Source organism: Megalops cyprinoides, chromosome 5 (genome assembly GCF_013368585.1).
Source record: "Megalops cyprinoides isolate fMegCyp1 chromosome 5, fMegCyp1.pri, whole genome shotgun sequence".
NCBI classification, from domain to species: domain Eukaryota; kingdom Metazoa; phylum Chordata; class Actinopteri; order Elopiformes; family Megalopidae; genus Megalops; species Megalops cyprinoides.
In genome coordinates, this window is record NC_050587.1 from 25288588 (window position 1) to 25305208 (window position 16621).

General features: G+C 44.2%; 1 protein-coding gene across 1 annotated transcript in view; it reads left to right on the plus strand.

Annotated features, from left to right (window-relative positions):
* Positions 1–2969: 2969 nt before the first annotated feature.
* atp2a2b (ATPase sarcoplasmic/endoplasmic reticulum Ca2+ transporting 2b) overlaps positions 2970–16621 on the plus strand; it is a 35586-nt gene continuing 21934 nt past the window's right edge. The window contains exons 1-5 of the mRNA XM_036528222.1: positions 2970–3645; positions 4554–4571; positions 4699–4781; positions 11597–11701; positions 16200–16338. Of these exons, the coding sequence (XP_036384115.1) occupies positions 3528–3645; positions 4554–4571; positions 4699–4781; positions 11597–11701; positions 16200–16338 (463 nt within the window). The 5' untranslated portion in view covers positions 2970–3527. The remainder of the gene's footprint in view (positions 3646–4553; positions 4572–4698; positions 4782–11596; positions 11702–16199; positions 16339–16621) is intronic.

A 16621-nucleotide genomic window follows, 5' to 3' on the forward strand; every position in this document is an offset into this window, starting at 1 on the left:
CAAAGCATATGTGTAAGTGTAGCGTTCTTTTTCTGAGCTGAGCTGTTTGTCTGTGTTTTTGTTTTCTCTTCAGTATTTGTTATGGCGCTGCCTCATGCCCTCATATTACTTCTTGGCCTGGCCATTATTGGAAAAGAGAATATGTTCCCAGTGAACCCTCTTGGTTGAAAACAGTCACAAAAAAATGAAATGGGGCAATTCTAACCAAAGGAACTCTACTATGACCTCACTGACAATGAAGACTGAAGCAGTGACTGAGAGAGAGGGATGCTACCCTTCACCAGCCGGCTATTATCAGGAGAAGAAACTATTGAACGTCGGACATAAGGCCTAGATCTTCAGCCTCCATCCATCAATGGGGGTAGAGTTCCAAGTTCTATTGTCAGCCTTCAGAATCCTACAGCAAATTTGTCCTGATACATTTTCCATTCATTTCTGAGGGTACCTTTCAAATCTTAAAACACTCAGCCCTGTATTTCACATCTTTTGTAATATCAGGCCACATTCATATTGGTAATATTTCAATTATTAATTCAATATTCAAGGGCTGTGGTGGGTTTAATTGCAAAATGCTTTTGTCAGTTTTTCATCTGTTGTTCAGAGTTTCTTCTTACATGTATACTGGCAGTGTGATATAGGCCTATTCTCCTCAGAGATCTGAAATTCACACATAAAGTTTGACCAGGTGGGCACCAGTAGCAGATTAAATCACCTGAACTCTGGAAGTAAGATACATTCACACCAATGCTTGTTAATGGTCTGGTGAATCAACAGCAACTGGAATCTGTGAGTCTGATTTCGTTTGCTTGCACTCTGACTCTGCACAGCAGGGAGCTGAGCAGCAGAAATGAAAGATAAGAGGTGATCAGACATGTTCATAGTGATAGTGTGACCTTGCCTTTTCATATTTCCAGACAAAATCCGCAAAGCTTCCATCATAGAGCTCTGCAGGCTGCTGTATGGGAAGAAAGGTTTGGCAACAAACAGATTGGTTTTGCTCTCAGAACACAGTGGCTTTTCACTGCTGGGGGAGCGGGGTATTAGAGTGGCATCGAGGTTACCACAGGCTCAGTCCCCTCACTGTAACTCAATCCACTGATGACAGCATTAGCTAGCAGTCTCCCAGAAGGGTGTATCAGGTGCAGATTACTTGAAAGGTGACCCAATTCGTACTTGATATCTCTGGGTTATGATTACTGAGGGAGATGAAAGGTGAACTGGCTCCTAACTGATGGATGTAACAGCCACTGTTGCATAAGGGGTGTCAGAACATGGGTTACAGGCCATTTTTGACTGAATACCCCATCACACTCATGTAATTCACACCTGAATCCACCAAAAAACCTACATATCTCAACTCTAGACCTTCACTGGACCTTCAGTAGACCTTCTACGCCGACAGGATTTTATCGCTGATGTTTCCCTCAAAAGGTCTGATGGGGCTCCATGTTCTTCTGTTGTATGTGCTCGATACACAGAGAGCCTTGCTTCAACGATGTCTTCAATGAAAAAGCCTAGTTTCGCCCACCTTCCTCCCAGGTTCATTATTGTGGGAAGGCCCATCAGACAGGAGAATGAGCACAAGACAATACAGAAATGTTCCTAAGGCAGGACACAAGTGTGTTTCCAAGACAACTGCTTCAGATCTTCAAGTGAGCAAGAGAGTAAGAGAGAAGCCCTCTGCTCGAATAAACACTGTTTTTTTAAAACAGCACCTTTGACATTATGACATTTGTTTCATTGTCTGCAAAAAGAACTACTTAGATGTTCAAATGCACTGTCTTTTACAATTATCTACACATTCTCTATTCACTCCCCATGTCACATAGTGATGTTAGTCCTTTTTCCTAACACCATGTCACAGACACACACACACAAACACACATTCCCCGGGGTGGAAAGATGAAAAGACAAAGACAGAGGTAGGTCAACTATGCGTCGTTCAATCAAAAGACAGCAATATTAGAGTAGGCATGCTTGCTCCTTCCTTCTAAATAACATTTGCATGTGTGTGAATGAGCACTGCCAGACCACAACCTTCTGTCACCGGTTGTGCTCAGTCTGACACTAGGGGGTGCTCTAAAGTTTCAGCATTAAGTAGCACTGCACTGACGCAGTGCTGAGTTTTATGTTCTCTGCACAAGGATAAAAAATGCATGACTTCACTGAACAACCTTCAGTAAAGGCATTCAAAGGTTATACCATGACTTCTGAAATACCTGGCAAAAACATGGATGAAGGAAATGGAGTATCCTCAGTTGTCTTTCACACAAGAAATAGCATGATATTTGATGTTGTACATGTAAATTTTCAATTGTTACTGTTCTCCTACAAGCATATAGACACATAGATAGGCTGAATAAAATGTAAGAGACAGATAAAGTAAAAATTGTGTCTCCTGCAATCCAAGGTTTTGTTACAGCTCTACCCATGAGTTCTGGCAAGATTTTTTTGCTGAAGCATTGTTTTTAACAAATATAATTCGAAAGTCAGTTGTTTAGAGTTATCATGGTGTGGATTCACTTCCCTTTAATCTTGGGCAATTTGATTAGTTGTGGACAAATTGTGCCGCCAGCACGATGATCCTTCTTCAACATTCAAATTTTTACACTGTATGATCGAGGTAGGGTTTGGGGGTAGGAAAGCTGATCCTGGGTTGGCTTCTGCGGGCAAAAAAAACCTCTCGATTCATTTTTTGTGGTCTTATGTATCGTGAGTGGAGGCCAAAAGGCGAGCCTGATGAAACCCAATCAATTAAAAAGAAATATTGTAACGTGCCCTCTTTTCTCGTTGCGTTTGTGGATTAAAAACATTATCCCAGAGTTTACAAAGACCGGGCCGTACGAAAAAAGACAAGCGATCAGCTGATCCAACCACTTTCGAAAAAGACCAAATAGAGGCGGAGGGAAAGAGACGTTTCCGGATTCCTCGCAGCCAATGAGCACGCTCCACATGCGGATACCGAGCGGTGCACAGGACTGAGACGCGATTGGCGCTGACGGCAGCAGCAGGCACGAGCTCGCGGAGCTGTGACACAAGCGGACAGGCAGAGGACATCCACGGCACGATAACTGCTCCTGTATCAGCGAGGCGGCTGCGGCGGTTGTGCGAGAGGACCTGTACGGCCACGCCGCGCTCATCACCAGCAACTCTTTTCGGAATTACGGATAACGTTACACCCCTTGCTGAAGTTTGCTTCCGATCGCGAGGATTATGCCTTTCGAACACATTCCAATTTGGGTGTAATTCATAATACAACCGGGAGGAAACTGGGGATAGACGCGGGGGCATCGCTTCGCTAAGCTAGCAACTTCGCTCCAGATTCGGCTAACGTTAACTAGCTAGCCTTACAGATAGCAAACAATCTGGTGTCTGTTTGTAGCATTTTGTGTGTTTTACTCTGTTGGAGTTCTCTCTTTGACCATAGAGTTCAGGGGGCAGTTTAGTTTCTGCTGTTTGCGTGAAGGAACGTCGCACGCGTGAGTGAAGACACGGTGGAGTTAAGGTGAATCTGTCCCGAGCTGACCATGGAGAACGCACACACAAAGACTGTAGAGGAAGTTTATAGCTATTTCACTGTCAATGAAAGCACGGGGCTGGCTCTGGAGCAGGTGAAGAGGCAGAGGGAGAAATGGGGACCGAACGGTGAGTAGTGTGTTTCCCCGTCATCGTTCTGGAACCTTTCTTTCCTCTCGATTTCGAGGGATTTGGTTACGTAGGGTGTTCTTGGCAATAACCAGCAAGATATGCGGCCTGTGCAGCGAATGTTAAGCAACCGGCACGTTCTAAAATGAAATGAACTAAAAATGGCTGACGTCATCAAGAGGCTTCAACCTCGTGGGCATGGATTCGCTCTGTTATCTACATTGTCGGTACCGGAGTAGAGCTAGCACCTCTTGAATTACATTATATTTTGCCACTGATGTCTCACCAAGTGACTGAACAAGGTAGCTAGCTACCCAAGTAGTGGTTATTCGAGGTGCCGATCTGCTGTAGCAGATGATTTGCTGTAGCAATGACACGATGGCTAGCTAGTCAGATAACCTGCTGTAGCCCCTGCTGGTAGAGATAATAGTACGTAGACTTGCAGATGCAGTGTACACCATCCATAAGATGACTTGGCTCAAGTTGCTTTGAGTATTGCAACACCGGTCAGCTACGGCGGGGGTAGAACCATTTCCTGTAAGTGCTTCCACCACTAAACGTCAACATAATGTGTTACCATATCTGGGGTTGAAACTGTAGCAATCTATGAACTTCATCCAGATTCAGGATAATGCTAACTAGCTAGCAAGGCATCAGCTGATTAACCAGCTAAGTTACTGTTTTGACAGACATCGAGAGCAGTGATGAGCTGCTAGCTAATATTTAGCCGGCCAACAAGGCGAAACCTAGAGGGGTATTGCACAACTATGACATCATGGTGATACACTTAACGTTAATTTACACAATTGTTACTATGATATAGATCAAAAGCCTGGCTGATGTTGTAACATTTCTCCTCGCTCTTTTTTTTTGTCTTCGCGATGCTACTTGGAATGGCTGGAACGCAGAGCTGCCAGCCGAAGAAGGTAAGACCCTTTGGTTTAGCGTTTTCTACACGGCAGTGTGCGCTGCCTGTGGACTTAATTGGCGACTGGCAACCTGCTCCGCGATATCCAATCTCACCGTCACTATCTCACTATCATCTCTCCGCAGGGAAGTCTTTGTGGGAGCTCGTCGTTGAACAGTTTGAAGATCTATTAGTCAGAATCCTTCTGCTGGCGGCTTGTATATCTTTTGTAAGTACACTTTCTCTCCGGCTTGTCGTCTCGTTATAACGCGAGAGCCGTAATTCCATTTATGAGACTTAAAATAAGAGGATGATGCAGAATGCAGGCACACGCATTTCTACGTAGTCAGTTGATTGATGTGCACTGTCCTTTGCGTTTAACAATGAGAGCTGCAGTTTAGCTATTTGCTTGAGCATGCAGGTTTGTCTGGATCAGTGCAGTGATGTATGTAATGCATATATGAACTCAACAGTGAAGGCCAGGAGCACATTTGCTTGAATTTTATTTTTAAGGCACATGAAGTCCATTTGCATACACAAAGTAAGTCCATGCTACCATAGCAGACCCCACACATATCTTTGTAGTTGAGTTTTTCTTTTTTTTAATAAACAGCTCCATAAAGGTCAGGAAATCCTTGCTGTCCTAAACTAACTCTGCATATCACTTCAGTGTGGTTTTACCGAGTGAGGAACTTCACCGTAGATGCCTCACTTGGAAACTGCTGTAACACTGTGCAGATTTGCGGTGAATGGTCAAACTCTGAAAACAGTGCAGGCACATGGTGGTTGTTCACAGGCCATGAATACAGACAGGTTAGTGGTGGAAGTTTCATAGACAACAGGACACAACAGTGATCCACCCGAGCTCTATGGGAGTGTGTATCCAGGGCCCATCCACACATGGAAGTCAGCTTAACCCTGGTGTAAAAACTGGTGAAAAACTGTGATATTCCATCCACTGTGACAGCTTAGCAGATTTATCATCTTAAGCTTACTAATTCATTTGCCTAAAAGTGTGCTGTGATGTAGATGTGGAAGAGCTAGTCTGTTAACATCTTAAGTATGTATGTGTACATGTAGATACACATATATATATATATATATATATATATATATATATATATATATATATATATATATATATATATATATAATACTTATAATTTTTGTGTGTGTGTGCTCGCTTACACATTCAAACACATATATATTTTAACATAATTCGATCCTTAGTGTGAGAAGTTATCGACAAAATGAAACTTACATAGCAGATAAATACTTGTTTTTCTTTAGCTTCTGTGACACAGCTTTGAAGGTAAGAATAATAAAAATCCTTAATGTAGGTCTCTTCTCTTCAAGTTTACTGACAGTGCTGTATTAGTAAGTAGCACACCTACTGCAGTCATTTTTACCTGTCCTGATAAGCCCAGAAACTCAGAGATTTAGTCCAGCAGAATGTAGAAGTTTGAGCTTTGTCCCTTGACAATGTGCCCCAAATTCCAGAAGTAAAAATCCATCCCTGTTCATCCCCTCTAACGAAGTTTAGAGAATAACTTGTGACAGATGTAGTTCCATGGCCTCAAACATTATCAGTGATATACCAGTGCACCCCTGCAATGGAAACCGGAGGAGTAATGGAACCATCAGTTGTTAAGTGTTGTTGTACAACAGTAATGTGGGGCTACAGTGTGGGAGGGAGGTGCTAAGTAAATGTTGTCATACAGTCGCATGTGTCATGTATTGGGTTACACTTGGCGGGGGGGAAGAGCAGCTGAGGGAGCTAAGCTTGTCTGGAATGGTGACAACAGTCACAGAGATTGAGTAGCTGGCTGTTACCCAGCGTCTGGTAGCCATAACGGGTCGTTACCCGGTGTCAGACAGACATCCTGGCTTTCCCTGCCTGGCTGCTCAGTTGCAGCTCGTCTGCCTCCAACTTTCAGCTCTGCTGTCCTTTCCAAATTGTTGAGGAGAGCTCAAGGTCTTTACATGTTGGGAAAAATCCTAAAATTGCTGTAATAAGATGTACAGGGAAAAGGCACACCATGAGGCAAACACGCAATGCTCAGACTATTTCATACCAACCTTACAAGAATATATGGAACCACAGTGATGAGAAGTGCAATGCATGTAAGTTTCTCCCTCATCTCTGCCTCGCCTGATACTCTCCTCCTCTTTCTGTGAATGGGGTTCAACCCCATGGCGGTCCAAGTAACTCTGCCAAGGATGTGGGTAACTGCAGATGTCCATCTCTCTGTGTGTCACAGCTCGTCAGACGCCGGCAAATCATCAGGTGACGTTAGAGATGACAGTCCGAGCCTTCAGTGGGTGCTCACTTTGCTGTGAAGCACTGTGAAACCTGTAATGCAAAGATTAGCCACTGGAATATATGGGGATGTGTCAGGATTGCATTTATCTTGCTTCAGCACAACTGGGGATTCCAATTTGATTGGGGGGGGGGGGTGTGCATAAAAAAACTGTCCAGAACAAGTTTCTTATTTGTTTTTTACAGTTAGGTTGCTTTCAAGGATCAAAGAGGATCATAATACAGAGGATCATAGCAAGGGTTTGCTTACAGTAAATACTGTAAATTATAACAGAGATTGTAATCTGGTAGTTTACAACCAGTTATTTTTTCATTGTGCAATACACAAACACTTAGGCAGAGGTGTCGGCCCGAATGAGAATCAATCCAGTATGAAGGATTCAGCGCAGTAGGTGGTTTAATTTAAGCTGGTGTGTTTGTTAATCACACAAACAATGAAAAAGTGTTCATTATTTGATGATTATTGTTAAATCAGGCTTTGTTTCTCACCTCCACTATTTTGGGCTCACCTGCTGCCATTGCCAATAAAATGGTTAAAGGTTAAATGGGCGGAATGAAACCAGCAGCGGTGTATTGAGCTAAACTGTGAAGATTCTCTTGGTGTGACTGTATCTTTCATTGCAGTCACTACTGCACCATGCATGAGTGCGGTGTAGTGAATGCAATCCTAAAATGTACTCGCACACCAGCAAGACTTTTTTCCTCTGCAAGTTTGTTCCTCCACACTGGGCTTTTGGTTCTAATTGGCTGTTGACACAGCTGGGATCAAGTCCAGGCCGTAGAGCTCAGCTTGCATCCAAGACGAGTATCTTAACCACTGAACTACTCAGGGACCCCACAGAATGGAGGTTATTTGACTTGCTTCATACTTTGTTCAGTGGCGAACTGTTTCCTATGGTGTTGGCTGGTTCTTTGAGAGAAATTTTAGTGGGATCAAAAACCACTGTCTTTTAAGACTAGCTTTAGCAGCCTATCCATGTGGCTTTTTTGTGTTGTATTGTCTGATCTCTGCTACACATAAAGATAATTTTAGCCACAGCTGCATTCTTTGCAGCTGTACCTGTATTAAAAGGAGGGAAAATGGGGGCATTTCTTTGGGACACACTTTTAGTTCTGACCCAGATCCCCTCTGGAGAGGTAGCGTTGTTTCAATGTCACCCATTTCAAAGACCGTGGAGCTAAGAAAGGCCACTGAATGGTCTGCTAATTTTTCATGAATGTAAGTTGAAATTGCAGTTAATTTTCATTCATATGGCAGATGCTCTTTTCCAGAGCACCTTACAAGACAAAGGCATATACGGTCCAATAAGTCATTATGCTCTTATGTAGGCCAACAAGGCCATGTGTAATAGGAGAAGATTGTTTTTACCTTGCTCCAGACATGGCGTGGTTGGACATATTTAATCAAAAATACATGTGCTCAATATGTGTACACTCTCTTGCCTCTTAATGCCAGAGGTGGACACCCTGGCTTCAGAAAGTAAAAGTCCTACCATGTATTTGTTCTAGCCATTTACTAAACAAGGTAATTTCACTAATTAGCTCCTCTACCTGCCTAAAGAGTTGTGCTAATTAGATTCAGCTGGTGTAGTGCATGGGTGGAACAAATACGTGGCAGGACTTTTACTTTTTGAAACCGGGGTGTCCACCTCTGCTTAATACAAGTGTGTCTCAGTGCATCATTCATACCTGATTTGTTGACACTTCAGAGAAGTTAATTAGGGGTTTTGGATTGATGGCGCAGGCCTGTGCTCTTCCTGAAGGTTCTGTGCTGTGTGTCTCCTTCTGTCACAGTGATGGAACACAGAAATGGAATGTTTAGAAGGGTTCCACTCTTTGAGAGCAATAGGAGAATGTGTGCAACATGGAGGTGGCCCTATTGGATCAAAGCAACGTGCACAAATGATAATGCTAATCTTTATCTGTGATGATAGGCACTATAAATATGTGGCAGCTGCTCCTTAAGTATAGGATGCAAAGGATGACTCCAAGAATGGAATTGGATTTGGACTAGAAATTGGTCCCAGGATGGTGAGAGAGAGAGCACACACCCATAAGGCGGTAGACTCACAGTATTTGTCAGCACTGGGCAGAACCACTGTGCCTTGGATGCATGGTCAGATGTCACCAGTTGTTCAGTAGCTCTGACAGGGAGTGCCTTTCTTGGCACCTTTTGGGAAATGGGTTTTTAATGCCTCAGCTGAGTGCTGCTGTGTCGGTGTGGTGTGTTGGCTCCTTGACGCGATAATGATCGTAACCGTTTGCCTGCATTTGAGCGTGAGCTGTGGAAGTGATTATGGCCTTCGTTTAAGTCTGAGGTGGGAAAGGGGCCTTCCTGGAATGGGCTGTGTCAAGTCAGGAGTGGGGATGGGGAGGGGGAGATACCATTCCCTCAGCCACTGACAGGGATATGGGCGCCTATGCCTTCCCAACTCTGAGGTCTGATCCTCACCAGGCACCAGGCACCTCACTAAGGCATGGATGCAGGGGACTTGGCTATGGCTTGAGGAGCAGTAGCTCATGGGTTTGAGAACCCTGTTGTTCTCTTGAGCAGGAACTTCTGCCTCAGTTATATGCCTCACACTGACAGGCTGTTTTCACCACAGTGCCCTTGCTGTCACCACACTGGCCTCACTATCGCCACACCACAGATGCAGTCTGTGGCAGTTGTCCAACTTGGTGCAATTTCTGGCCAGCCAGCGCACAAACCCGAAATGTTTGTGTCAAGTAAATTGCCAGGTGAAATTTGGATTGTGGATTTGAGGCAGTTAAGTCCTATAAATTTGTTACTCAGATTGCACTTAGCTTCCCTGGATAAAGACATGTGCTGATGAAATGGATAATGGAACGCTTTAATGATGTCACAATAGCCGGCGAGATTTATGGCGGATATGCATTATTAATGCTGCACACTCCATTCTAAATACGAGAGGCTGTGGGCAACAAGCAGCATATGTCGCTGTGACTGAAGCTCTTTACCTAAACCCATCTAAAGGGGGTTCCAGAAAGAGCGAAAATAAAAGATCCAAGCAAGAATACCCTGGACTATGTTCTGGTGAAACGAATGACAGTGACGGAGAACAGAGCCGGAGTGATCTCGTGAACACGGTCCCCCTTGCATAATGCGGCCGTCTTCAGACACGTAGCCATCTAAGCGAGCGTGTCCTATTTCAGCGCCGGATAGGGGGGGCATTATGCAAATGGATCCCACTTCAAAGACACGATTCTCTGTAGCCGTTGCCAAGTCAGGGAGATGGAGCACAAAGTTTGACTGGAGCTGCTGAATTGCAAGGCGTGGGTTGCGGGGAAGAGAGCGCACGGAGGTGTTCTCATGCGCTGCTTTTCTGCCCACTGTGCTGGTCTCTGATGTTGGTGTATGGGCTGGTGTGAACGGTCACCCCTGAAAGAAAAACTGCTGCATATCAAAGAGAGTGTATTTTAACATTCTGCGAACCAGGTGCTGCCAAATTCCTCAAGATTTATATTTTCTTAAACTCAGGCTGTTTGTTTTTCCCTCAGTGATTTTTCTCTCCTAAATGTTTTATTTTATATTTCTTCTGTGGTATATTTTATTACATCTATATAGTATATATAGTGTATTTATGTGTGTACATATGTAATATATACAGAGGGGCCATGAGGTGGCAGGCAGGATTAGTCACGTTGCCACTCCTAGTGCTCCAGCTGTCCCCCGGGATTGCTTGCGGTCACTGAGTCCGAGCTCCCACCAAAATCTGCACGCCACCTACCTGCACCTGTGCCGGTAAGGCCACCTGTCCTCCGAGCACTGACAATTTTCAGTTTCACGTCCGGCTGGACGGTCCTTGTGTGCCACAGTATCAGAAATGGCGCCCGGGCTGATACCGTTGCGTGCGCGTGGCTCTGCAGCTTCGGATTGGGCTCAGCAAGTGGCAAAGTGACCGACTCGTATTAAGCTGGAATGTGAGGGAAGAGACACTGCCTTTACATTGCACTTGACATTGGCATTAAACTTTTGGAAAAGTGCTTTAGAAATAAGGCTACATTAGGCTTTATTAGCATATTCGTTATTACATGTGGTGTGCTGCCCTCCGGGGCTTTGCTTGTCTTGCAGAAGCTGGACAGAAGCGTGGTAGTCAATATGCCCTCCCCCATCCCAGCTGACCCTCCAGGCTGAAAATCATTTCCCGTCACAGGAGAGGGAGTGCTAAATAATTGAATGTTTTAAAGGGAAAAAAAAACAAAACGGAAGAGGAGTTATGCAGACAGACATGTTACAAGAACATGCTGTCGAACAACAACAACCACAAGTCTCACATTTCACTTGCACGTCATTTCACTAGAAACAGCTTTTAGACAGAGACATGTTAATGTTATTTTTCTGAAGAACTCTTATTATTCTCATGAAGCCGGTGTGCATTTGCTTTAATAAATTGTAAAAATGAGTGTTTGTGTGTCAGACCTTGTTCGAAGTGTGCCTGACACGTGACACATTGGATTTGGATAGAAATGAGTGAGTGAGGCTTCATGAATCCAAGAAGAGTGTCAATCACTGGCTTATTTGAACCATTCGAAAGGCAGCTCTCCACAGTAAAGCGCAGAGATTGGATCGAGTCAGCGGATCCCTGATAGCACATGGTAGTTTCACATGTTTTGGATTTGTCTTGCCCTCCAGTCATTAGAGGTAGACTCTTTTAAGCTGCAGGCTAATATCCCCATGTTTCTGTTCTCTCTCTTCCCTGCAGGTACTGGCGTGGTTCGAGGAGGGCGAGGAGACAATCACGGCCTTTGTGGAGCCTTTTGTAATTTTACTAATTCTCATAGCCAACGCCATTGTAGGGGTGTGGCAGGTAAGTTATATATGTGACATAAAATTTGAACCATTTTTTCATGTATCATTTTCCACAGGTGCATCAGGGGTCACCTCTAGATCCTTTCAGGCATCCATATTAGATATGAGCTTGTCTTACTGGAGCATTTCCTATCCCTAAGGAAGCAACAAGCTCATTTTTGTTCAGCTGAGCTCTGTCATTAAAGCTTGATTGAGCTATTGTCTGACCACTGACCCATATTACAGTGTTTTGTTCAGAAGGGCCTAGAATAAATTAAACATAATTTAAATGAACTTTTAAGCTTAATTTAGACCACTACAGATATGCAGGGTGTGTCCGCTGTACCAGCGTATGGCTGTAGCGTAGTGGGGGTGGCAGCAGTAAAACAATGAAAAACCAAGGGATCTGCCAAATAGCTCAGTGTTTAAGGCGTATGCTGAGCTTCACACCCCACAGCAGCAGAACAACTTGTCCTTACTCTGCTGGGGATAGGGGTGTAGTGTCCTGGTCTTTGCTGGCTGATATGGGCATTTCCCAGCCGGGGTGGTAGAACTCGGCTTGTATTTTGGCAGGGTTGTATGTTCAGACTCATCGGGTGCTTGCAGTTTGCACAGCTGACGCCAGTGAAGTTGCGCCCATCCTCCAACTGACACTTAGCTCACTGTTTTGCGCTGTGTGCCTCACAGTGTGAAAAACGGTCACATTGGTATGCAAGTGTGTCATTTAATTCACTGTGCCATATGCCCCTCCACGAGTGCAGTGGACGGTCCAGCGAGAGACGATTGTGTTCAACTGGTGATTCCAAAAAAGGGGTGCTTGAAGGGGTAAAGCAAAAAAAAAAAAACAATGATATTGATAAGAACACAGTTATGATTTGGATAAAGCCAATAGTGAGGTTGTTTTGTAATAGTTTGCAGTATGTGTAGATTAAGGTTAGGATCCAGCTCTTTGTAGCCATGAACAAAAATAAGATTTATATGAGCTGTTCCACTGAATGTGAATGAGTCTCTAAAAAGTTCACTAAATGTTTGATCCCAGTTGACTTTTTTAAATGTATATATTTTTATTTTGCTGTTGATTCCTTGGCATCTTACAGCACTGATCGTCAGGGTTGTGAGGCTCTGCAGGCTTGCTGCATCAAGTGTTTTTTGAGAAAAAAGGCCAGTCCCCTCTGAGCCTTTGCAGTACTCTCATCAGGGTGCTTTTCTGCACCCCTCCTCGTATGGAATATCTGTCCATCATACAGAGGGATTAAAGCAGAGAGCCTCTAATGAGCTTTAGGTTTTATGCTTGCTATCGTTCCACGCCGTGCTGTTTGAAAACAGGCTTTGGCCACTGATACGGGGAACTTAACCAGCAGCAGGCGAAAGGCTGTAAAAGAAGACTTCAATTATTTAGAGATGTTCACGAGAGATTGTTTGCATGTGTTTAGTCTCTTTAAGACTTGTTTTTTTTTCCGTCGTTCTGTAAAGGGATTGAATAAATGGTTATTTCTCATTCGTTCTGCCCGTTTACGTTGTTGGTGGTCTCCGCTTTTGACCCCTTGGGCAGGGATCGATGTAGAATATTCCATTTTTGGTCGCGTTGAAACTCGTCCCAGTTTCTCATTCTCCTTCTCCCAGTAGTTTTATCTGATAGTTGTCCAGGCTGGCCGGCCAATCCAGGTCGGCTAAATCCAGCAATTTTTACCCTACCTGATTCTTTAGATGGTTATTTTATCTTTTGTGCTCTCTTGCCCATGGCAGACTGTTTTAGGCAGTATTGGGGTAATTTAGTGATTGCAGGGTGAGTCTTCATGAGTACGTGTCATAAATGACTCACTGATCTCAGCCGAACATAGTATTTTTTGAGCCAAGCCAGTTATTCACAACACACTGTAGGCTCCCACACACTGTAGTGTTCACTCACCCAGCCCTGTCACGGAGGCTGTTTACCCCCACCCCGGCTATGACCAAAGGTATAATTATTAACGTTTATAGTTTTTCAGACAGCAGCAGCTCTTTTCTGAATGTCCTGCTGGATCAGTCCTGTCGTTTGTCCTGGTGGCCCTGTTTTCCACAGTGTGAATTTTGCCACATGCCTGGATAATGTGAAAGAAAATTTAGGCCGCTATAAACTACCCGGGGCAGCAGGGGAGAGGGGTTTGGTGACTTGGGGCCATGGGATAAGAATTGGTCAAGTAGCCTTGTGGTCAGAGCATCTGCAATGACCCTGTAAGGCTGTGGGGTCAAAACTCATGCTCTGCCTCCCTTCTCTGTATTGAGCACTGAAAGAGATGGACTAAGGTCAGTAGTCTGGGCCAGTAGATATACATCTATATCACTCACTTACCTCTAAAATTGCAGTAAGCATTGCCCCTTGCCCTTCTCATGTGTGCGTTGCGTGTGTGCGCGCATGTGCATTGAGTTTTCTCTCTCTGTGTTCTGCTTTTGACAGTGGATCCGGTTTCCCAACTGCTTGTTGTGTAAACCTGGGCCCTAGAGTTCACTCCTTAAAAAAGATTGTGGGAAATGATGGGGCGGGGCACTGAACGTCAGGGGTTTTTTCCATGAATGAATGAATTGCGTCCCTTTTGGCTTCTTTTCTTTTCACTGAGTTTTTATCTCCATCCCTTCATCTCTGGCTCAGAGTGGCGGAAACCCCAGAGGAGCGACTGCTTCTGTTTAGTAATTTTGGTCTAATGGAGGATGGCGCCCTCCTCCACCTTGTGTTATTTATATTGTTGTTTTTGTTAAGAATGTTCTGTAGGCTAACTGCATGTCCCATTCTGTACTGTACTGTACTGTACACCCCCTGGCCTCTGTTGTATTTGGTCCTGATGAGAGACACAATTCAGTCTTTTTAAGGGGTTAATCCTTTCTCCTATTGTTTCTGTGCGCGGCAGGAGCCATGGATAGTTTACATATTTACTTATTATCCATTAATGCATGTTTTTGGCACATTTTGTAATCTATGATTTAGGGAGCTGAGCCTGTAGCTCTAAGGTTATAGGTTTGATTCCCACATCCCCAGTTGCACCCTAGAGCAAGGGACTTAAACTAATCGCTTCAGTAAATATCCCGCTGTTTAAATGGATAATACGTAAAATGTGAGCCCTGCAAGTCGGCCTGGATAACATCCCCAGCCAAGCGATTAAATGACATACAAAAAGCAAATGTATTTTGGCATTTCCAGTTTTACCATGTTTTGGGTGTGCAGGTGAAATTTTCGTGAGGGCCCGGCCTGTTGCCACTTGCATTTGATGCTTTGGCTCCGTTCTCATGTCTCTGCCAAGACAGGTCGAAGCTGTTCTTGGAAGTTCACTCCCCATGAGAATGGCTGGGAGAGCTCTGCAGGAAAGCTATGCCAAGTCAGCTTCCTCCAGGACTCCCAGGGGATTAATCAGGGGGAAAGTGAAGCGGCTGCTCAGGAACAGAGTGGATTTCTTTTTTAGGGGGCAGAGGTTCCATTGTTCCTCGTATCTGATGGCACAGCCTGCCGTTTTAGGACAGGATTTTATTTTTCCATAAGGCAGAACTGGCATTTCCACTCTGAAACCTCTCCTCTTCTGTTTCAGGTTGTATTTAAAAGCTGCTTTTATCCTGGCATAACTCAAGTCTTTGTGTTGTTTTTAAATGCCACATTTAAAGAGCAAGAATGCCCCTGTTATAAATGTTATTTTCTTTAGAGCTTCAGCCTTCAACCTTTAAAAACTGCATGTCTCTCCTGAATTAAACGTGGGTGTGCACTTATATTGAATAAAATTTTTCTGGGGTTTTGGGTTTTTTGGTTTTTTTTTTTTTTTTGGGCTTGTTGTAGAAAAAATCTTTTTGTGTTCTCAGTCTCTGACCTTACTGACATTTTGCCTCAGTCTCCCAGAATGCCCTTTAAGATGGTTAGTTCACATATGGTCCCAGGGGAATTGTGATGTAATTCACATGAAAAGCTTAATTCTTTGTCCCTTATGGTCCCTTATGCAAATCCATTAAATCCCTGCAACCAAGACACTTTCCAGTTAGACTGCACAACGGAGCCTTAAACTTATTCACCAAAACTGAAAGTGTCATGGAGAACAAGATGTAAAAGTCCTGAATGTGAAAAAGGTGTTTTGTCACTGGCATTCCATTGTATTTAATGTGGAGTCCTATTGCGTGGGGGCCTGGGGAACATTTTGAATGTTCTGATCCAGGGAGATGCTATTTAATGTGGCAGCACTATGAAGTAGTGGTAAGGAGGAGGGCTTCAAACCCAAACATTGCTGGTATAATTTCTAAGTTGCTCACCTCAGTTACCCCTGAGCAAGGTACTTAACCCAAGTATCAAGATACTTAGTATAAATGGATAACATGTAAAATTCATAAACTGTGCAAGTCAGTCTGGGTAAGAGTGATTGCTAAGCAAATGTAATAACGTGTTATAATGTTCACTCACCATTACCTGTTCAGCTGATCAGCGCTCATTGTGTTCATTGTGAAAGATTAGAATGCTGAATCGCATGCAGTCCCGTTACAGGCAGCTGTTCTCTCCTTCCCTTCAGGAGCGGAACGCTGAGAATGCCATCGAGGCCCTGAAAGAGTATGAGCCGGAGATGGGGAAGGTGTACCGGCAGGACAGGAAGAGCGTCCAGAGGATCAAAGCCAGGGACATCGTGCCGGGGGACATCGTGGAAGTGGCCGGTAAGATGCCCTTCCAGTAGCAGGTTGGGCATGTTGGAGGTCCATCTGTCTCATACGCTGAACATGCTCTTGCATGAAGTACTGACTGGAGTCAGACTCGCAGCACAAAATTTACAGCTACTGTAACTGAACTGCCACAGGTGATATTTGTTTTGGGAGCTGTGTGAGGTTTGCGTGACTCTGTGGCGTACAGTAGCCAAGCCCAGGAAGAAGCCTTTCACCCAACATAGGAAGTACATCGTTTACTTTTAGAGAAGTAAAACAGTCTTAGACAGTCAATTCA